The following is a 23,033-nucleotide window of genomic DNA, read 5'->3' as shown; positions in this document are numbered from 1 at the left end:
AAAAAAAAATATATTTTTTTTTTTATTAATAAAAGATTAATTTTATTAATAAAAATGTACTTAAAGAATGAATGAGGTGTTTAAACACCACTTCCTCTTTAAAAAGGGGAGGAGACCGAAAGAAACTCTGGGTTTACTGAAGAAAACCTGCTCCCGACCAGGTTAGGTTCACAGAGTAAGTTACCATGGTAACTGACTCGGAGTATAAGTTACCTCTCTTTCAGAAACAGGCTTGACTTACTCTGCTTTCTCAGGTTTAACATACCTCCCATTCTGAAACAGAAAACCCAGAGTTTCCCTCATTTTAGGGTTAACATACTCAGAGTTTTCACTTAACCCCCTTTCTGAAACAGGCCCCAGGTGACAACATGGAAATACATTTCAATATTTATTTTACTGCTTGATCATTCGTCAGTGTCGTGTCAAAGAGACCTGGAGTATCAACAACAGTTACTGGTCGACCATCAACTTCACCAACTCTCTTTCCACAAACTGTCGTGACTGAATCTAGTCTTAATTCACTGACAATCTCATCTCTTCCCGGAATACTGTTTCCTGTTGCACTCTTCCCATTTCCTGTCTTCCCGATCAGAGCAATCCTCAGACACTCCTGATCATCTTGTTCATCTTCAGCACCTGAAAATCACAGCGGTAGAAAGAAAACTTAGTGAAATGAAGCTCAGAACTTTAAAATTGTTATGTTGGATTGTAGAAATTGCAGCTGAATGCTAATTGATTATGAACTGAAAAAAAAAAAACATTGTCACTTGCAATAATAAATAATTAAAGCTGCAAGCAGCATTTATCAGGGTTCAAGCATTTTAAGGCCTTTAAGCAGAGAAGGCAATTTACTAATGAAATATGTGTTTTTTAAAGCTTTTTAACAGTTATAGCGCCACCTATGGCCCGATCTCTAATCTATAACCCTGTTATAGCTACCCAAAGGGTAAATGAACAATTACAATAGGGTTTCAGCACTGAAGTGCTTGAATCCCTAATAATAATAATAATAATAATAATAATAAACTCAATGGATGGATACTAGGGCTGGGCAAAAAAATATTGATTTCTCGATTTTAATCTATTCTCATTTTTTCAAACCGATATTGATTCTTAAATCCCAATAATCGATTAGTCATCCTGTTTTCAGTTGATGAATGAATGGAACATTGTTGAGCACATCCCATCCAATAAATCGCAATAATCTTTGTGCTTTGTTACTATTGATATGAAACAAAGTCTCAGATTTCAAATTCCATTTTCTTACGAAATTCAAAAACAAATACCGTTTTGGCGCTGTGACATGGAATCCCTCAATCAGTGTTTCAACTTTGGAAAGACGTCAGTAAAACAGCTTGTAAACAATGTCATGTAACGCCACATTTACCTCAGAAAAACCATATCCAGTGACCATAAACTCGTTGGTCGGCTAGAAAAATTAACTCTAGAGAGGAGCATTTTGCTAAATATATGCACCATATTATATATTCATAATGCATGTTTGAATAAAGCTGGCAAGTTTTTATGACAGCCATCATTTAAATGTTTATATTTCATATAACTTTATTATTATAAAAATAAATAAAACTGTAATTTAAGTGTTTGTATACAAATAAGTAAATTTTTACCTTCAATATTATAGTAGGCTAATGAAGCCTATAGGCTACAACTGACTCCATAGTTTACAGCATTAGTTAAAGGTTAAAGCCTCCAAGTACTTTGCAGTGGAGTTGGATTGCACACCTGACATTTCAAAGCAGGAGCTGGCCTCCGCAACTACCCAGTGTCAGAGGGGTATGCAGCAACAATTTTGCGTTTCAGGTTCCTGTTCATAATGGCCAGTGCTGGAATCATCACCATGAAATCTCTTTTGCTTTCTGAAACGTCTCTCTCTAAACTCAGGGGAAGCATCCATCTCAATGGCTATTCGGCGTGCAATGTCAAGGGATTTTTGAAAGCCCTCCACTTTATACTTAAGCAAGAATTATTTAAGAGAGTCTATCATTCCAATGGCAGTGTCCATCGAGATGTTCACTGCTTGAATTGCCTTGCTGACATAAGTGATCTCTGACAATAGATCATACCAAACCAGGAGGCACATGAGGAACTCCATGCTGACAATCTCGCCAGACAGCGACTTTGCCTCTGAGACAGTTTTGCCGTCTTTTTCCACTTCCTCAATCTTTTCCAAAGCATCAAGAATCCCCCCCAACAACAGTTTATTTTTGCTTCCCACCTGGTATCACTCAGAGGCTTCAGTGTAATGTCCACAAATTCTTTCAGAATATCCCACCTCTTCACCGAAGCCGAACAACTGGTCACTTCTGCTGCACCAATGCTTGCACACCCTTGTGTACCCCTCATATTTGAGCCATTGTCATAGCTCTGGCCCTACAGTTAGTCAACTCCAACCCCAGGTTATCCAGCACCCCAGTCAGTGTTTCTGTGAGGCCTTTACCAGTTGTGTCCTTCACGACTGTGAAGCCAGCAAAAGACTCATTGAAGGTGGCATTCTTGTTGTCGTCTGTATGAACAAACAGGATTATTACGGAGGCCAGCTCCTGCTTTGAAATGTGATGTGTGCAATCCAACTCCACTGCAAAGTACTTGGAGGCTTTGACCTGGGCACTAATTTGACCAAGTACACGTTCAGAAATTGAATCTAAAAATTTATTTTGAGTGCACCAGGAAAGATATCCTGTGGTTTCTTTAGAGGCTACCTTTCTAAGATGCTCTGCTAGTGTGACATCATATTGTGCTATGACATCAAGGACACCCAGGAAATTTCCATTTTTAGGATCTCCTAACTTAGCATTCTTCCCCTTCAGTGGCAAGCATTTATGTGATCAACACTGGTTTCATGATGCTGCAGCATTTTTGAAAGACACTGAAAGTTATTGTACCCTACCACAAAGCGTGTCAACAACTCTAGCTCCACCAAAAAGCTTACACACAAAACAATACACTTTATTTGTCCTTTTGGAGTACAGTAACTAATCCCACTGCACTTTTTCTCCATTGGACATTGAACGAAAACAGTATGCTTTGGAAAAACAATCTACTCTTGTCTGATCTTGGATACGGCCCATCAGGACATTTCTGTGGGCCATTCTCAACCATACACTGCCTAAATGAGTCCCCAATCTGGTGTGGTGGTGGCCAGTCAGATGGATCTTCTGAGTAAGGCCTTGTCTCAGCCCTCTCCTCTTCACCTCTCTGTTCCATTTCCACCTCCCTCTCCTCTTCACCTCAATGTTCCACATTCTCTTCCACCTCATTCTCCTCCAATTCCTCCTCAGTGGTGAGTGGCTTTACATCTCTGTCTGCACTATTTTTTTACCCAAAAAGGACACAGTGAATAGGTTGGTCAACAGAACTTCAGACCATACTGGACATTTAGTTTTGTGTGGTCTAACTAATAGAACTCCTACCTGATGTCATCACCGGTCTCATCTGTACTTGATGCCCGTGTTCTTCTCCACTAAGTCATATTGTCAAACAAACATTATGTAATAGATTTTCCATATTACTTTTTCCATATTAATAATATTAAGAAATGAATCTGTTGGTATCAAGTGGCTCCCCTACACTTCCACCTAATGTTAGACCTACCTGTTTCCTTCCCCTGTCTTTCCTGATCCACCATCCTCACACCTGAATGAAATGAACTCAGTTAAATATAGCAGCCTAAATTCAATTCTTAAATCAGCCTAGTGATGGCATCAGATCTGTTGAAAATGTACTGGCAGAAAGCGATGCATAAGGATGTAGTGTAACGACGCCCAGTTCCAGGAATGCACTAATATTTTGTTGGTTGTACCAGTTTGCAACAGTTATTAGTTAACACTAAGTTGTCAACACTTCGGAAAAAATTATAATTCGTCGTTGCACTACATCCTTATGCATCGCTTTCTGCCAGGACTTTTACATGCTTTTCCCAAATCACTGAAGTGACCTCGACGTCCGGGTTAGCAGTAGCATGAATCTGCCAGCTCTGTGTAGTAATGGTGTTGCGTGATCGAGATCGGCCCACGAGTAAACCGCTGTCTAGTATTGCTCTGAGCTGATAAACTCTTTGCACTGCGCAGCTCAAACAAGTGGCGCGGTTTCATTCTGCTTTTGTTTGCCGTGTGCCAGGAAAAAAAAGGTCGCAAAATGAGACCATTTAGTCGCAGTCTAGAGTCCTGTATAGTGCTTTATTTCTGCTTTACATGAGCGCCACCTACTGTCAGAGCAAATTGGTGGTTTTTTGCATTGATCTGAACTGACAAAATAGACATTACTGTTGGTTGAACACAAGTTAATAAATATCAATCAACAAAATGTCCTGTGCTCACCACACACCGGCTATAGGTGGAGAGGAGAGATTTGGCTATAGAGTGATGTGTGGCTCACTTACACAGAAGACACTTGGTTGCTCAGCACATGAAAATAAACTACTTACTGTGATTTCAGACTGTGTTTAAGTGGTTTCTCCACTGCATGGATCTTCATGTGTAGATTCAGGCGACTTTTAATAGTGAAACACTTCCCACACTGATCACACGCGTACAGCTTCTCTCCAGTGTGGATCCTCTCATGTCTTTTCAGATGTGATGAATGACTGAATCTCTTGTCACAGTGTGAACACTTGTAAGGTTTCTCTCCAGTGTGGATCCTCTCATGTGTTTTCAGAGATGATGAATGACTGAATCTCTTGTCGCAGTGTGAACACTTGTAAGGTTGTTCTCCAGTGTGAATCATCTCATGTGTTTGCAGATGTGCTGACTGACTGAAACTCTTGTCACAGTGTGAACACTTGTAAGGTTTATCTCCAGTGTGGATCATCTCATGTCTTTTCAGAGATGATGAATGACTGAATCTCTTGTCGCAGTGTGAACACTTGTAAGGTTGTTCTCCAGTGTGGATTATCTCATGTGTTTTCAGAGATGATAGCTGACTGAATCTCTTGTCACAGTGTGAACACTTGTAAGGTTTTTCTCCAGTGTGGATCCTCTCATGTGTTTTCAGAGATGATGGCTGACTGAATCTCTTGTCGCAGTGTGAACACTTGTAAGGTTGTTCTCCAGTGTGGATCATCTCATGTGTTTTCAGAGATGATGAATGACTGAATCTCTGGTCACAGTGTGAACACTTGTAAGGTTGTTCTCCAGTGTGGATTCTCTCATGTGTTTTCAGATTTGATGACTCCCTGAATCTCTTGTCACAGTGTGAACACTTGTAAGGTTTCTCTCCAGTGTGGATCATCTCATGTGTTTTCAGAGAGAATGACTGACTGAATCTCTTGTCACAGTGTGAACACTTGTAAGGTTGTTCTCCAGTGTGGATCCTCATGTGAATCTCAAGACTATGTTTGCTTGTGAAATTCTTCCCACACTGAGTGCAGGTAAAACATTTCTTGGCTGTTCTTTCCTTTAAAAATGTCAGTTCTTCACTCTCCTCCTTCACTTCCATCAGTTCTTCACTCTCCTCCTTTACTTCACTCAGTTCTTCACTCTCCTCCTTTACTTCACTCAGTTCTTCACTCTCCTCCTTTACTTCATTCAGTTCTTCACTCTCCTCCTTTACTTCATTCAGTTCTTCACTCTCCTCCTTTACTTCATTCAGTTCTTCACTCTCCTCCTTTACTTCATTCAGTTCTTCACTCTCCTTCTTCACTTCATTCAGTTCTTCACTCTCCTTCTTCACTTCATTCAGTTCTTCACTCTCCTCCTTCACTTCACTCAGTTCTTCACTCTCCTCCTTCACTTCACTCAGTTCTTCACTCTCCTCCTTCACTTCACTCAGTTCTTCACTCTCCTTCTTCACTTCATTCAGTTCTTCACTCTCCTCCTTCACTTCACTCAGTTCTTCACTCTCCTCCTTCACTTCATTCAGTTCTTCACTCTCCTCCTTCACTTCACTCAGTTCTTCACTCTCCTCCTTCACTTCACTCAGTTCTTCACTCTCATCCTTCACTTCATTCAGTTCTTCAATCTCCTCCTTCACTTCCATCAGTTCTTCACTCTCCTCCTTCACTTCACTCAGTTCTTCACTCTCCTCCTTCACTTCCATCAGGTCTGACATGAAAGAAAAAATATAAAATTTAATTTTCAGTACATCAAAATAATTAACCGAGAGAAATATAAAGTGAAAGGACATGAAAGTGAGCCCTGATGTAATGGTAGAAAGTAGACAACTGCTATAAAAAAATATGATAATTTGATGCTTTTTTATAAATTGATTATATGTCCTTGAAACTTTCCATGATTGTGAAGGGGTGGAAAAGGTGGCATCAAGAGGCAAGTGAATGGTGACGAATAGATAATTTGCATCTGCCTATTGTCATCTGGAGATATACAGTCCCCTCCAAAAGTATTGGAACAGTGGCAATTCCTTTCATTCTTCTGTAGACTGAAAATATTTGGGTTTGACATCAAAAGATGAATATGAGGGAAGAGATCAACATTTCAGCTTTTATTTCCAGGTATTTACATCTGGATCTGATACACAACTTAGAAGATGTAACCTTTTGTTTGAACCCACCCATTGCTCATGTGACCAAAAGTATTGGAACATGTGACTGGCAGGTGTGTTTTGTTGCCCTGGTGTGTCCTATTACATTGATTATTCAAACAATAAATAGCACTGAATGTCTGCGCTCAGTTTCAGATTTTGGTTTTGCCTGTGCAGACTGCATGTATAGTTAGACGTGTAACCAACATGAAAACCAGAGAGCTGTCCATGGGTGAAAAACAAGCAATTGTGAAGCTAAGATCAAATGGAAAATCAATCAGAGCCATTGCACAAACATTGGCCATAGCCAGTACAACCATTTGGAATGTCCCGAGGAATAAAGAAACCTCTGGTATACTAAGTAACAGACCTCGAAAGGGTAGACCAAGGAAAACATCAGCAGTTGACAACAGAAACATTGTGAGAGCTGTAAAGAAAGACCCTAAAACAACTGTTAGTGACATCAGCAACAACCTCCAGAGGGCAGGAGTGAAGGTATCACAATCTACTGTTCGCAGAAGACTTCATGAACAAAAGTACAGAGGCTACACCAGAAGATGCAAACCTCTCATTAGCAAGAAGAATATGAAGGCCAGGCTGGAATTTGCCAAAAAGAACAGAGACAAGCCTCAAACATTCTGGGGCAAAGTTGCATGGACTGATGAGACAAAGATGAACCTTTACCAAAGTGATGGAAAGGGTAAAGTAAAAAAAAAATAAAAAAAAGATCTGCTCATGACCCCAAACACACAAGCTCATCTGTGAAATGTCATGGCTTGGGCTTGCATGGCTTCTTCTGGGATGGGCTCATTAATCTTCACTGATGATGTAACACATGATGGCAGCAGCAAAATGAACTCAGAAGTGTACAGACACATTTTGTCTGCCAATTTACAGAAAGATGCAACCAAACTGATTGGGAGATCCTTCATCATGCAGCAAGATAATGACCCAAAACACAGTGCCAAAACAACAAAGGAGTTCATCAGGGAGTTCATCACCTACTCATCGTCGTAATCATACTCTAGATCTAATATTATCACACGGAATAGAATTTGATGTCGTTGAAATTCTGCAGCAGAGCGATGACATCTCAGATCATTATCTAGTCTTGTGTAAACTTCATTTAGCCAAGGCTGCAAAGCCGACTCCGTGTTTCAAATATGTTAGAACTATCACTTCTGCCACTAAAGATTGCTTTATTAATAATCTTCCTGATCAGTTTCATCATCTCAGCATCCCAGATAGCTTAGAATAACTAGACATTGCAACAGAAACTTTTAACTCTCTCTTTTCCAGAAATTTAGACACAGTTGCTCCGTTGCGCTTAAAGAAGATTAAAGAAAATAGTCCAACGCCGTGGTACAACGAGCACACTCGGGCCCTTAAGAGAGCAGCCAGAGGAATGGAGCGCAACTGGAAGAAAACAAAACTAGAGGTATTTCGCATTTCATGGAAGGAGAGCTTGATTACTTACAGGGAGGCTTTAAAAGCTGCTAGATCTGCTTATTTTTCAATCCTATTAGAAGAAAATAAACAATCCTAGGTATTTATTTGAAATGGTGGCTAAACTAACAAAAAATAAAGCTTCAAGCACCGAAGTTTCCAAGCAACACAGCAGTAATGACTTTATGAACTTCTTTACTAACAAGATTGATAATATCAGGGACAAAATTATAACTATGCAACCGTCTACTACAGTATCGCATCAGGGAGTGCATTGTAGTCTCCCTGAGGAAAAATTTGATTCATTCGTTGCTATAGGAGAGAAAGAATTTACTAAACTCGTTAAATGATCTAAATCGATAACATGTATGTTAGACCCTATACTGACTAAGCTACTGAAAGAGATGCTTCCAGAGGTCATAGATCCTCTTCTTAATATCATTAATTCGTCTTTGTCTCTAGGATACGTACCAAAAACCTTTAAGCTGGCTATGATTAAACCGCTTGTTAAAAAAACACAACTTGATCCTACAGAATTAGTCAATTACAGGCCGATCTCGGATCTACCTTTTCAGTCAAAGATACTAGAAAAGGCAGTATCCTCACAACTGTGTTCCTTTCTTGAAAGAAATGATATCTGCAAGGATTTTTAGTCCGGATTTAGACCGTACCATAGTACCGAGACTGCTCTCGTTAGAGTCACAAATGATTTGCTCTTATCATCCGATTGTGGTTGTATCTCTCTATTAGTGTTACTCGATCTTAGTGCTGCATTTGACACCATTGACCACAATATTCTTTTAAATAGACTCGAAAATTATGTTGGCATTAGTGGAATTGCATTAGCATGGTTTAAATCATACTTATCTGACCGTTATCAGTTTGTAGCAGTAAATGAAGAGATGTCTCATCGATCACAAGTAGGGATGTCAATTTTCACAAATTCCCATGATCGATCGTCGTTTAAATTAACGATCAATTAATCGATTAATCGTTAGCCTTAATACTGCGATATGCGTCTACTGCAGTGGCTATGACAGCATGACAGTGTCTGCAAATGCTGCTCAAAACGCTATGTTCCTCACCAAATCAATTAGAATGGTTTTAAATATAAATAAAGGGCTAGTAGGATTGTAAAATATTTCGATGTGATTGATAATTAAATTAATTATTTAATAATCAAATATAACTACTAATACAACGTGTCACCAACGCCGCCTCATATGCGCTTAGAATGTGTGACTGTTGTGGACGCGCTCTTCCTGGAACAACTGCACGCGCTGAATGAATCTGCTACCGTTAAACTGGAGCACTTTGCTAGCACGTTATTTATCTAAAAGAAACGCATCCTATATGAGATTAATCAGATATATTCAAAATAAACATAATATTACAAATTATATCTGCACAAAATGACGCAAATTCATGCACAAGTGAACTTGAACTAAGTTACGTGCCATTCATTCAGAACTACTCATGTTGTGGACGCAGTCTTCCTGGAGCAACGCGACACGGTAACTAAACCCATGTTTTATTTACAATATTGTAATCTTTATAATGTTATGTAATATTACAGTCCCAATAGTCATTATTAGTCGTGCACTGCCGTTTGAGCTGCTCGCGCTGAAGCTGACGCTTTACTACAGAGTTAATTCCTAACCAAATGCATCCAATATGAGATCAATCAGATATAGATAGGCCTACAGAAAATAAACAGTATTACAACTTACATTTGCACAAAACAAAAGGCTGCGAATGCACACGCAAACTTATAGTCATGATGAAGGTGTAAAATGGTCCCAAACATAACTCCAGCGCGCTCGCTTTACATGTTTCGCGGTTGAGCAGCGCGCACGCGCATTTAGACCTGCTTAATCGATGATCGATAAGTTGTATCGATTAAATGTATTATCGACAATTAATCGATCGTCGATTAATCGTTGACATCCCTAATCACAAGTTCAGTATGGCGTACCTCAAGGCTCAGTACTAGGACCGTTGCTGTTCACTCGTATGCTACCATTAGGAGATATCATTAGGAAACATGGAATTAGCTTTCACTGTTATGCTGATGATACTCAGCTGTATATTTCTTCAAAACTTAAAGGAACACTCCACCGTTTTTTGAAATAGGGCTTATTCACTTTCTTTCCTACATTTAGATAGGTGGGCAAATGCATTTTTGTCTCAGTGCATGCATTGTTTTAGTTTGACAGGGTCGGCGCTAGCTTAGCTTAGCACAATGAATGGAATATAAAAATTTAAAAAACCCACCTAATTACTGCTTGTGGCCTGCGTATTCACAACAAGTACAAATAGCGATGCAGATTAACACTAGGCGATTTCCTAGGCAGATATTGACTTATATATTAAGGACTATATTAGGGGGAAGCACAGGCGAAGCACTGCTACTTGGGCGTGATATCTCTGTGCCCAAGTAGCAGTGCTTCACCTGTGCTTCCCCCTAATATAGTCCCAAGTCAATATCTGCATAGGAAATCGTCTAGTGTTAATCTGCATCGCTATTTGTACTTGTTGTGAATATGCAGGCCACAAGAAGTAATTAGGTGGGTTTTTTAATTTTTTTATATCACTTTTACTCAGGACATGCTAGCTGGCAACAAAGGATTCCATTCATTATGCTAAGCTAAGCTAGAGCCAACCCTGTCAAACTAAAACAATGCATGCACTGAGACAAAAATGCATTTGCCCACCTATCTAAATGTAGGAAAGAAGGTGAATAAGCCCTATTTCAAAAAACGGTGGAGTGTTCCTTTAACGAAATTTGTCAATTCACAAAATGAACGGAATGCATAGCTGATATAAAAAATTGGATGACTCGTAATTTCCTACTTCTAAATTCTGAAAAAACAGAGATTCTAATTATTGGACAAAAAAACTCCTCATGTAATAACCTAGAATACAGTCTAACACTTGATGGCTGCTCTGTCAACCCTTTAGGCGCCAGAGGTTTTTTCCTAAACCGTTCGATTTTGACATCTTAATTTCAAAAGGCTATATCTTAAAAGTGATAAAAGATAGAGACTTTCTGTAAATTAGAGAAACATTTTCCCATCTAATTTGCATATTATGACGTCATATGGTGGCGGCGATCTTGGATTATAGAATTTTCATGAAAAGTCACATGTTTAAATGATAAAATGCAGCACTTCTTTCCCCCCAAAATGTCCCTCACCTTCTGTATGCTATATTGCACAATACTGAATGCTCAGGTAAATAGTAAGTAGTAAACAAACTGTGTAAATCATTACTAATAAATGGTAGAAACAAACCGAATGCATGTAGCGTTTGGCCTTTTGCTGTAGAGATTTTCCATTTACTACATACAGTAGACACTCTGATTCCATGTATAGGGCACATATATATTCATATGACACACAAAGCCGGCATTTCCATCAGCTTGCGATGGACTATGCATTATAGCCCCTCTGCCCCGTGTCACACCACCCCGTGTCACACACGAGCAGCCCGGGCGCGGCCAGATCTGCCTCGCGCGCGCGTGCCGAGTATGCACAGCTCGGACTACTATCATTGTCATTGCGACTCCCCACCCTGCCTCCACGTTACCCCCTAACTGTCCTATGAATACTTCGACCTTGTCTAACATACCCGTCTCCACCACAATACTGTCGCTTTGGTGCTAAATAGGAAAAGGATCCGCCAGCAGTCAATTTTGATATTCTAGGTATTATCAACTGGCCGGAATATTGAGATCGCAATAGACGTGAAGGACTATAATGCATTAAGTTTTTCGGTTCCTTGCCACTGTTGCCTTTGGCTTGCTCAGTTGGGGATATTTTGGGGATATTTAATTTAATTTTATCAATCAATAAATTCCTCTTGAAACAAACTTTGTTGTATTATTTTAATTTAATACTGTGAAGCTGCTTTGATACAATCTGTATTGTGAAAAGCGCTATACAAATAAACTTGACTTGACTTGACTTAAGAGCTCGCTCAAGCACTGCGGAACTAAACCATTTAGTGCTTTGTAAGTAATCAGCAATATTTAAAAATGTATACGATGTTTAATAGGGAGCCAATGCAGTGTTGACAGAACCGGGCTAATATGGTCATACATGGGCTAATTTTGTAGTCGATCTAAGAGTATTTGATGATCTATAGTGTCGAACGCAGCACAAATAAAATTAAAATAAAAACTATTTTCAACATTGATAATAATGAGAAATGTTTCTTGATCATCATATTAGAATGATTTCTGAAGTACATAATTTTAAATTAAAGCTACAATATGTAATTTTTTTCACCGCTTGGGGTCACTAGCCTCTTACAGTAACAAAGGCGTACGTTGATGACGCAGTGACGAGCTGAATGATGGGACTTGCTGTCAAGCTGATGGATCTAATAATGTTAATGGATGAGTGAAAACATTCATGTTTTTATCGTGACTGTGGTATGAATCAGGTCACGATTGCTTATAATAGACAGATATCACACGCGAGTCCCGCAGATATAAAGGAATGAGTACATTTCCTTCTACTGAACTTCCCGCAAGTGCTGACTTACTGCTCACACACAGGTCAGTTCATCAGACGAATTAAACTTGAGGAAACGCAGAGTCTAACGCTACACTATCACACTAAACTGCATTTGAGTGTGGTGAAAGCTAAAATGTTATTCTATGTGTTAGTTTGTTTGCTATACGAGACTAACAGTAATCTAGATCAACATTAGAATAACATACAGATCATATTCTAACATTTCATCATGTTGAGCTTTATAACATTGATTAGTTTTATGTACATTTGCTCACCTGTCTAATAAAGAATGCTCAAGAGCGGTGTCACGGTCAAGTCGTAACTCGTGACGCTCTGTCGAGTCCAGGTTAGTCGCGGATGCTAGCTCTCGGCATCTGGAAAACGCCACGCTGATATTGAGCCTCTTTTAGTTTTAGTCCTTTTTTGTTCCAAAGTCTGCTTGCCATGGTCCATAATATTTGAACGAAACAAGGACAGCGTGCCGCTAAACGTTACGCACTACGCGGTTGTCCACGTCTGTTGCCATGGTTACGGCATGGCTATGGCAGTACGAGCGGAAACTGAGGACAGCGCGGATATTGCGTCATTGACAGGCGACATTTTTTTTCGGGACGGGCCCTTATTTAAAATTGGAATTTCTCTGAAATAAAAAATATTTGGAGACTTTTGTGATATTGTAAGTACACAACTGCAGGAAATATATCACACTGTGCAAAAAAAAAATCTTACATATTACAATCTTACACACAGTCCCTTTAAATAATACCAGAACTTTTAATACCTTTTAATACCAGAACTTCGTATTTTGAGCACTTCCTGCGTTGTTGTTGCTTTTGCCTCTTTATGATGACTCGCTGAACTTAGTCCTAATTTGTAAGTCGCTTTGGATAAGGGCGTCTGCTAAATGACTAAATGTAAATGTAAATGAAAACACACACACACAAAAAACATATAGCCTACACAAAACACTATAGTTATTTAAATTGTTATTCTTACACAACAACATTATGGAAGAAGCTGGATGATCATTTTGCTCATCCAACACAATATGCAAATTATAAGTTTATTGCATTATGATACTGTATGCTCAGCCATACATTCAGCTTTTTTTATAATGTTCAGGATTTTATACACATTTACAGGTTTTAGCATTGAGGTCTTCTTATTTGTGGGGGTGCTGCTGCTGCTGTACTTATGTGCTTTATATATCCAGATGTATTTCTAATATTCTGACCACCTCATGTATGTAAACAGGGCTGACAGAAAAACTATGAAGTGCAACATCACATTATTTCACTATGACCTCAGGGTTTAATTTACACATTTCTGACTGGTAGCGAACATTAGTGAAGTGTTGGTCACTAAGCTCTGCAGTTAACTATTCTCTTCCAGTAAACACTAACTAAAGCTGGCTACATAAAACACAACTACTGCCTAGATTCATGAGAGGACGGCTGGAGTGTTTAAAAGTGAAAAACACAGTAATTTCATCAACTTACCAGCGAGCATGCTTCAGAAACACTGAGAGTGAATGGGGTTCATCAGTGCTGGAGCTGTCGATGTTTACTCCGCGACACGCGTCACTTCCGCATTCCTCAGTTCTTCTTCTTCGGGCTTATTGGCGGTTCGCATTCTTAAAAGAGCATTACCGTCATCTACTGTAGGCAATAGATCAGAGACAGTATATCACAACTCCCAGAACAATCCGTGCTCGTGCTTTCACTGTCGCTGCGTGTTCAGCTCCTCCATCTCCAGCCAAAGCCCATCAGTGCTTATAACCTCGAGTTAATGCGCGCGCACGGCGAACATATAAAGGCATTTTCAATGGAACGCCGAATTCAGGAGTCACCATGGAAACTAAAGGCCAATTTATACTTCTGCGTCGGGTGCGCGTAGAAGGTACGGCGTAGCATACGCATTGACGTGTACCATACGTCGTACCCTTCGCCGTACCCTGACGCGCACCTCCTCAAAAATAGGCTTGTTTGAGATGCGCCTTGCCTCGCCTGAAATGTAGTCGAGAGTAGGAGGCTGCAGTAAGAGGAGGAGTGAAAAAAGCGCAGGCAAGCCGGACAGATCTCTCTTCTCGCAGTGGATCTGACACCTGTGAGATCAAAGACAGATATCGCGGGATTCACCGGATTCACGCTCGTGCCCAGTGTTGCTAATAAATTGGATGGAATTTAAGTTCTGTTGCTTTTATATGAAAATAAATATAATGAACAAGACACCCAAAGTAGCCTACTTATTTAATTCCATTCCAAATACATGTTTATCAGTCTTTTTTTCTTTAATACAGACATGTGTTTTTTTGTTTTTGTTTTTAATAAAAATTACATTGCATAAACCATAGTGATTGCACTGTTAGGTAGTTTGGGAATATTCACACATAACGTATACACATAAAACATGATATCAGAGTTTGAAAATCAAACATTTTAAAAGAGAACAATACATCACGGTTGTTTAAACCAATGAACATTAAGCTGTGTCGTCAGCAAGTCGTTTCCCATCATGCTTTTGATTAGCGCAGTCGGTGGAGAGCAACTGCGCTCGACTGCAGAATCCGACAGGTGTGCCTTGCGCTCGCGAGAGATTTTTGACATACGTCAGCATGACATCAGAGCAAGGCGGACCGCACTCGGACACATTTCTAACCGGCATGCATCTCGCGCTGATCACCGGTGATCGGTTCTGCGCAGATTTTGCTCATCTCAAACAAGCCTAATGTAACTACGCGTCGCGGCGACGCGGACCGCAAGATCTGTGATTGGTCGGCTGGATAGCATCGCGTTTTCCTCCTACGCATTTCCGGAATGATCTTCTGCACTCTGCACCGCCCGCCCGCCATTTTTAAATTCCGAAGATCAGTGAAGAGCCATGGAAATAGACCAAGTGACCGAGAGATTGCTTGAAGAAGTGCGGAAATACAGCCATCTGTATGACTCCTTCAGTCGCCATTGCTCGTAGAAACCTAAACTCAAAACAGCCGTGAGGAATGTAAACACAGTGGAACTGGAACATTAAAACCCACCCGCGCCAACTAGCGTTTCGGCGGTGTAACTGCAGAGCAACACAGACATTCGCAGAAGTATAAATGCTCACGACGGCGTCGCCTACGTGCGTAGCCTACGACGTACACTACGGCGTACACTCGACGCAGAAGTATAAATTGGCCTTAAGGGTGAAAAGTTACGTGCCGCGAACTTCTCCGAAGCGGAGTTAGAAGTTTTAATGTTGGCTTATGAGGAGTTCAAGCCCATTATAATGAAAAAAAAAAAAGCAATACAGCTGCATATGCGAGGGAAAGACAATTGGCTTGGCAAAAAATAAATGCGTACGTTTTTTTAAATTTATAACATTTTAAATATTCTTGCCTTTCTTTTGTTGATTTGCAAAGTTGAACAATTGTCTTTTTGAGCATGTGGCATGACTCGACAAGCATTTACTTTTCTCTACATCAGTTTCTTAAGAATACAGTGCAATGTATATTGACAAGAAATATTTAGGCCTCTTGTTTTATAAGGTGTAATCCTTCTGGAGCCAAAAGAACTCTTTCCCAAGTCAAAATGAAACACAAAAACATTCTCCAAAAAGGTAATATTTTATTTTAACTGTTGTAAGATCAATGTCTTAAGTTACTTTTACAGTATTCTTCCTATATAGCTAATAGAAAGAAGGCTGAGGCCCATGTAACTGGCGGGGGTCCACCTCCACCTCCACCTCCTCTCACCCCATCTGAGGAGTTGGCTCTTTCACTTAATAAAGCTCGCCCTGTGGTCGATGGTATTCCAGAGGGCACTTCGTCAGACTTTGCTACCTCCCACAACAACTCAAGTGACTTGGTACAATGTAGGTATACTATATTATTAGTACTTATGATTATTTAGTCATACGTTTGGACAAAACGATCATAACTCTTGTCATTAGGAAGAAGGCTAAATGCTTCCCAAATGCAGTCATTGTTTCACTTGTGCATTTGTGACAAGTGTTCCTAACTCATTTAATTTACAATAGGTTTACTAAAGTCTGTTATATTAATGGTTATATTAGAATACGTTTTAAGGTTGTCACTGTTAAAAACTAGACGAGTAATACTGAGAAGTGAAATGCAGATAATGCTGATCCTTCTATGGGTTGATTATTCGTCGATGTGTTGGTAATGCCTCGGGGCTTCTGTAGGGGGATCGCATGCGCGCGCTTCTCTTCCTCATTCAATACAGACGAGCATAGACATAATATAGATAGACGCCCTATCGACCGCTACTGCCTACTGGCGCGGGCGAGCCGTGGGGCCGCCATCTTAGACCGGTCACCCGCTCCACTCAGTGTAATCTGTATGGCAGGTGCAATGAGCTGTCAGCGCATTTAATTAATCATACCTCACTGAATACCGAACTGATTTTCATGCGGGTTTTTTTGCTGCAAAGGTCATTCATGTAGCTATGATACAGGACACATGGTTCGGCGTATTTTAATATTCATAGTAGGCTTAACATTAATATAATATTCTGATTTAAGATATAAAGTGACCAGACGTCCAAAATCAAAATATGTGATGTAGGATATAAGGTATTTTATAAATCACACACTATAAATATGATAAAGAAGCAGAAACAGATAGTTGCAGTAAAGTAAGATATTTTAATAAGTTGAAGAAACGTGTGTGTTTTACATTTACATTGCTTCCTGATATCACGTGCGCAAACACAAATAACCTATATAAAACAGTTATGTCCGGTCGAACAATTAATGTATGAATTAACTTCAGATTGGATTGCGCTAAAAGTAAGTTTCGTGCCTCTTACAAGTGCTTTCGAACTTCTTTGTGATCTGAATGGTATGTGGAAAACACTTGCGTTGAGGGAGGGAGAAAACACTTGGGGGAGACTTCTCCTAGTGTCCAGAACGCAACTGAATGCCTTTTCAAGCGTCTCAATACTGGAAAAACCACAGGAAACTACTTTTAAACACGAAATTACTTGATTTACAGAGGGTCTATTCGCACGTCTCGTCTATTAATATAAACGTTACCTGAGGTAATTTTCCTGGACCTTTTTACAGAAGGTAAAAGTCGCTGTAATCTTTACTGACATTGTCCATAATGCACATGATGCACATTCGGACGGGACTAAAATAACCGAGAAGCTCTTGTAATTATTACTTTACCCCACCTCTCCATGTCAGGTGAACACCGGCTGGTGCAGTAAACATTGCCTAGCTAACGTTAGCTGGCTACGCTTTCAGTACAGTAATATCAAAGATCCTTGCTCCTTCTCAATTATCTGGTAATATTCTATTCACAAAATACAACCAATAGTACGGTAATGTTAAAAGTAATCCCCCGGGCCCTGTTTGCAATGGTCCGCCGATTAGAACAGGAAAATACTCCACAGTGCTCTAGCATCTTCACTGCTGCCACGCAACCAAACTAGGAATACGACCGGTTTAAGATGGCGGCCGCATTTCTCAGTGCCCAGCGGCCAATAGGGCATCTAGTCTCTATATAATATCTATGCAGACGAGTGCGTCATGTGTGTTTCTTAAACCTTCTCCCATTACTTTTTCCCTTTTTAAGGTAGTTACCACTCACAAAGCAATGTAGATATTAACACACGTTTATAATACATTTCGTTATGGTATTATGGTTTTATATGAGTAAAATAGACGTTTTTGCATCGTTTAAAGAGTTTCGTGCTAACTGCTAGCCTGGCTAACGTCAGACCACTTTCTCTTTGAGACATGGTCTGGGAACCATATGTTCATTTTCTCGTATTTGAGGCGTGGTTTACGAATGCCCAGAGCCGTTTATTGGGCGCTACAAATGTCTATCAAATGCGCCTGTACGTAGCTCATAGCCAATCGTTTCAATTATACCAGATGACGTATGTAGAGCGACAGATATTCAACGAAGAAGACGACGATGGGTCAGAGATTTATGTGTACACCAGAGAGTCCTGCACGGGTCCGATTTTGTAAATCCGCACCCGCCCGTACCCGCAGTGCTTAAAACAGCATCCGACCCGTTTTCCGACAGCAGCACTAATTAAAATCTGCACCCGACCCACTTAAAATAGAACCGACACCCGAAATAAAATCAGTTTAGACTATCACATTATAGACACACTTACAAAAATGTTTATTGCCAGGTCATACAGAAGTTATTACACGACAATTAACACAAGGACAACTTCAGCCGAAGCTGTCAAAAGGCCGATACATGAAGAACATGGCTAACGTTACCACAAAACTGAGTAGCCTTATAACATTTTACCAATCGAACAGTCGCGGCTACAACACTATATGCCACGCAATTTCGTCTAGCCTACATCTGACCATTTTGGGTTCAAACACGCCCTGCACACCACACATACTGAACAGTGTTAAAAATGAAAAATACTGTTCGATAGAACTGCTTTGTTACCACAGTTTCTGCGTGCTTCCTCAAGGATGAAGTTCCACATTTGCGGCTATCCAACACGAAAATGTATGCAGCAAAGCCTTTCACAATATTTTCTTCAGATAACTCCAAATTTCTCCCACACACTGGACTTGATTTTTGATGACGTATTGTCGACAACTTTACAATCTCCACTAGCTATTCTTTTCTTCAACTCCTCAGCATCCATCTCGACGACTGCAAGCAGATCGCGCACGCGGTTATGAGGAATTTTTAAAAGTGAAAGTAACCTAGGTAACGTTATAGATCCTGGGAGGGCGTGGCGCGTCGGCACAAATAAACTGATGTGGATTTTAAATTATTTTATCAACTTGAAATACAGGCATATTTTTGTAGATGTGTTCCTAAAAATATGCATATATTTCTACGTCTGTCATGTTGGATCCATAGATATAAACAAACTGCTTCGGTGTGTCGGTTCCCTAGCTGAGGTGAAAATCTGGTCCATGGAATCCATGCTGACTAGCAGCGTGAATAAAATCGCGCTGCGCTCAAGGCAGCATGGGGAAACCCAGGCTAGCTAACTGCAAAGATGTGTAACTTTATGCTAGCAGCTGGAGCCCTCGTGGCTCCGTCGTGACCGAGTCTCGACACATACGAGTGTTTACTGTGTCATTTGTGTTTAAGCTAGTTACTACTACGTACACATATTTCTGCTGTAAAGTTTATTGTGTATTTATCACTATAAGGGTGATTTCATGTGATACTGAGATACTGAATACTGCTGAATACTGTTAAAAGTACAATTAATTTTAGTGTTACTTGAGAACTCATTTTAAAAGGAGTATTAAAATGTATTTTGATAACTTTGTTTAAAACAATTCACATTTCATATGGTAATTTAGTTAAAAAGATACATTAGAAAGCATTAAAAAGGTTGTGACTGTGGTCCGGAATCATGTATACATTGTTCAAAAGCTCATTCAATACAGACGAGTGAAGGCGAGAGCTGCGTCATGTGTGTTTCTTAAACCTTCTCCCGTTACTTTTGCCCTTTTTAAGGGTACAACACATTATGCATACATATTCTATTTTACAGCATATGCTGTATACAGTAATCTTTTTTTAATTTTTTTATTCTTGCATGTTCCTAATGCCTTTATTCAGTGTCTGTCATACTTTAGTAATTTACACATTGAGTATCTTTTTTTTCTTGCAGTTGCTGATGGACGCATTGTATTATTGGATCCTCCTGAAACCACACAGTCTGTCACAATTGTTAGTGATGCATTTTAAGAACCAGTTGCTTTTAGATCTTTCACTTTGTCTGCCAGACAAAGTAACCTTGCATATTTCCACTCAGGGTGATGATGAAGAGACCACATCTGCTGTGACTGAAGTGCTGGGAGACCCACAGAGGTATGATGCATATACTGGACAATGCATAGCTTTTTAGATGGAGTGAAACATGTGTCATTTGTCCTGTGACAGAATCTAGCTGGGGATGTACATGCAGATGAGGGTCCATCTACCTCTACACATAATCTTAGCAGTGTAAGAACTTGTCCCAGGTTGTCCTTATTTACATAATGTTACTATGTGGCAGATTTTCTTCTTTAACCATCTTATTTACTTTGCCTTCCTAGTTGTCTGCAAAGGAGCTGTATAAGGTCCATCTATTAAGGCAAATTAAAAAAACTGACATGGACCTTATACAGCTTCAGCTAGAGGAGAAAAGGCTGGCCATTAAAAAGGCCAAACTTGAAATAGAACTACTGGAGCATCGCCTTAAGGTGAGAATCATATGTGAACATGAATCTGTTATTTTTTTGTATTTTTTTTTGTGTGTGTGTATAAAGCAATAAATACAAATCTGTCATGTCTCTTTTATTTCAGGATATTTCAGGATACACATTAAATAAAGTGATTTTGACAAATCATGTCTCTAAGCATTCTGCCATCTCTGTGGTCTGCTAGATTCAATGGGTGTTGTTCTAGGTCATCTTCATCAGGACAGGGGGGGGGATGCCTCTCTCCTCTTATTGTGGCAATGTTGTGAAGTACCACACAAGCAACTGTGATGTCACATGCCCTATTTGGAGTGACCCTGAGCCCACGCAGACACTGAAACCTCGCCTTCAGAAGGCCTATTGTCATCTCCACCTTGGCCCGTGTTCTGCTGTGAGACAGGTTGAAGCGTGTCTGTGGTCCGGGCTCAGGATCAAGGTAGGGTGTCATCATATAGGGGAGGCAAGGGTATCCTCTGTCCCCCAGCAAGTAACCATAGAAGTGTCCTGTAATGTTTGAGGTGTTTTGTAAATGTAATAAAGACTACAAGCTTTTGTCTAACAAAACGTACCCTGTTGGCATCATGAATATTCTAAATATTCTGGCATCATGTACAGACCCAGGCCATTTTGCCTCAACATTAGTGATTGTTGCATTAGTTGCATCACATATTACCTGTGGAGAACAATAAGTTTATTATTTGTAACACCAATATTAAGGAGCCAAAATATAGCTATTACCTGCATATTGATGCTATGCACAGACTTCCTATTAACATAGTCTCCCTCATTGATAGATGGAGCTTTAATAGGAATGTGGGTGCCATCAATGCACCCAATCACGTTTGGGAACCCTGAAATTAAGATTAATTACAAGTTTAAGAAGTCTGTGTAGCCTTTACGTGTGTGTGTGTGTGTGTGTGTGTGTGTGTGTGTGTGCAGTCAAAATAAACCTATTAAGAAATGTCATTTAATTGAAGTAGATGACAGAATTTCTGAGAGCAAACCTGCCACCCTGTGGAATTCTTCTTTAATAAAGCGCACAGGTTTATGGCCAGGGACAGTGCCGGCCCGAGCCTTTTGGGGGCCCTAAGCAGAATTTGATTTGGGGGCCCCCTCCCACCACGCAGAGTCACCTGTGCTTGACGATTATTGACACAATGTCACGCTATAATGTTACATTATAAATTAATACAATGAGGTTATGTATTAATACAAAATAAATACTTAATAAAAAATAGATACCTAAAAAAGTTTTAACTTTTTCTTTACTCTTTTACTAACTCTTGGAAACTTCTGAAAACAAACTGTCACAAAACATATTAAAAAAATTATTTGCAAAATATCCTCCAACGTTTTGCAACACTTTGCAGTTTGAATGATGTCTTGTATGAACATGACGGAGTATGTTTTTATATGAGGGGCCGTACAAGCCAAAATCCATTCTTCTACTCTCGCACACATACATTCTCCTTTCACATACATACATTTCTACTCTCGCACACATACATTCTCCTTTCACATACATACATTTCTACTCTCACACACATACATTCTCCTTTCACATACATACATTTCTACTCTCGCACACATACATTCTCCTTTCACATACATACATTTCTACTCTCACACACATACATTCTCCTTTCACATACATACATTTCTACTCTCACACACATACATTCTCCTTTCACATACATACATTTCTACTCTCACACACATACATTCTCCTTTCACATACATACATTTCTACTCTCTCACACACATACATTCTCCTCTCACACACATACATTCTCCTTTCACATACATACATTTCTACTCTCACACACATACATTCTCCTTTCACATACATACATTTCTACTCTCTCACACACATACATTCTCCTTTCACATACATACATTTCTACTCTCTCACACACATACATTCTCCTCTCACACACATACATTCCCCTTTCACATACATACATTTTATTCTTATGCAAATGTATTCAAATTAGGCATTTAATATTGTAAATAAATGTATGTAAGAAGAAAATGTATATATGTCTGAAAAAAATATGTGTACGTAAGAGAATAATGTATGTATGTGAGAGAGAGAGTATAGTGGAAACGGAAGGCGTATAATGGAAACGGAAGGCAGGTTTGCGCGATCGGGGATAGGTCCTGATCAGCATGGCTGTGGTAGATGAGGCAGGTGCACTTCAGCAAGCTATTGGAGTTCTAAGAAATATTTTATCATCTCCTGAAACGGTAACATCGTTGGCCTCGTCCCTTGAGCGACCAAGGACAGGCTCATCCGCACGTAATACTACATACAGCACGGTAGAAAGTGAGATGAGGGCACTTTTCAGGCCTGGCAGCTCGCGAGTCGATGCTTCGGCAGGC

The 23,033-nt window shown here is 39.8% G+C and overlaps 1 protein-coding gene across 5 annotated transcripts in view; it reads right to left on the bottom strand.

Moving 5' to 3' along the window:
* Positions 1-361: 361 nt before the first annotated feature.
* LOC309479816 (uncharacterized protein) overlaps positions 362-23,033 on the bottom strand; it is a gene marked incomplete at its 5' end in the record, with an annotated part of 97,496 nt that continues 74,824 nt past the window's right edge. For 3 of the 5 annotated variants that reach the window (XM_082144010.1, XM_082144009.1, XM_082144012.1), the window contains 2 exons: positions 362-636; positions 4,445-6,059. In XM_082144010.1, coding sequence (XP_082000136.1) covers positions 630-636; positions 4,445-6,059 — 1,622 coding nt within the window. In that variant the 3' untranslated portion in view covers positions 362-629. Of the gene's footprint in view, positions 637-4,444; positions 6,142-13,960; positions 14,306-23,033 lie in introns of those variants that run through there. The other 2 variants (XM_082144011.1, XM_082144008.1) reach the window with 2 other exon arrangements.

This window comes from Leuciscus leuciscus (assembly GCF_965113295.1).
Source record: "Leuciscus leuciscus genome assembly, chromosome: 1".
Taxonomy (NCBI): domain Eukaryota; kingdom Metazoa; phylum Chordata; class Actinopteri; order Cypriniformes; family Leuciscidae; genus Leuciscus; species Leuciscus leuciscus.
The sequence above is the reverse complement of the archived record's forward strand: the minus strand, read 5'-3'. Positions and strand labels throughout refer to the sequence as shown.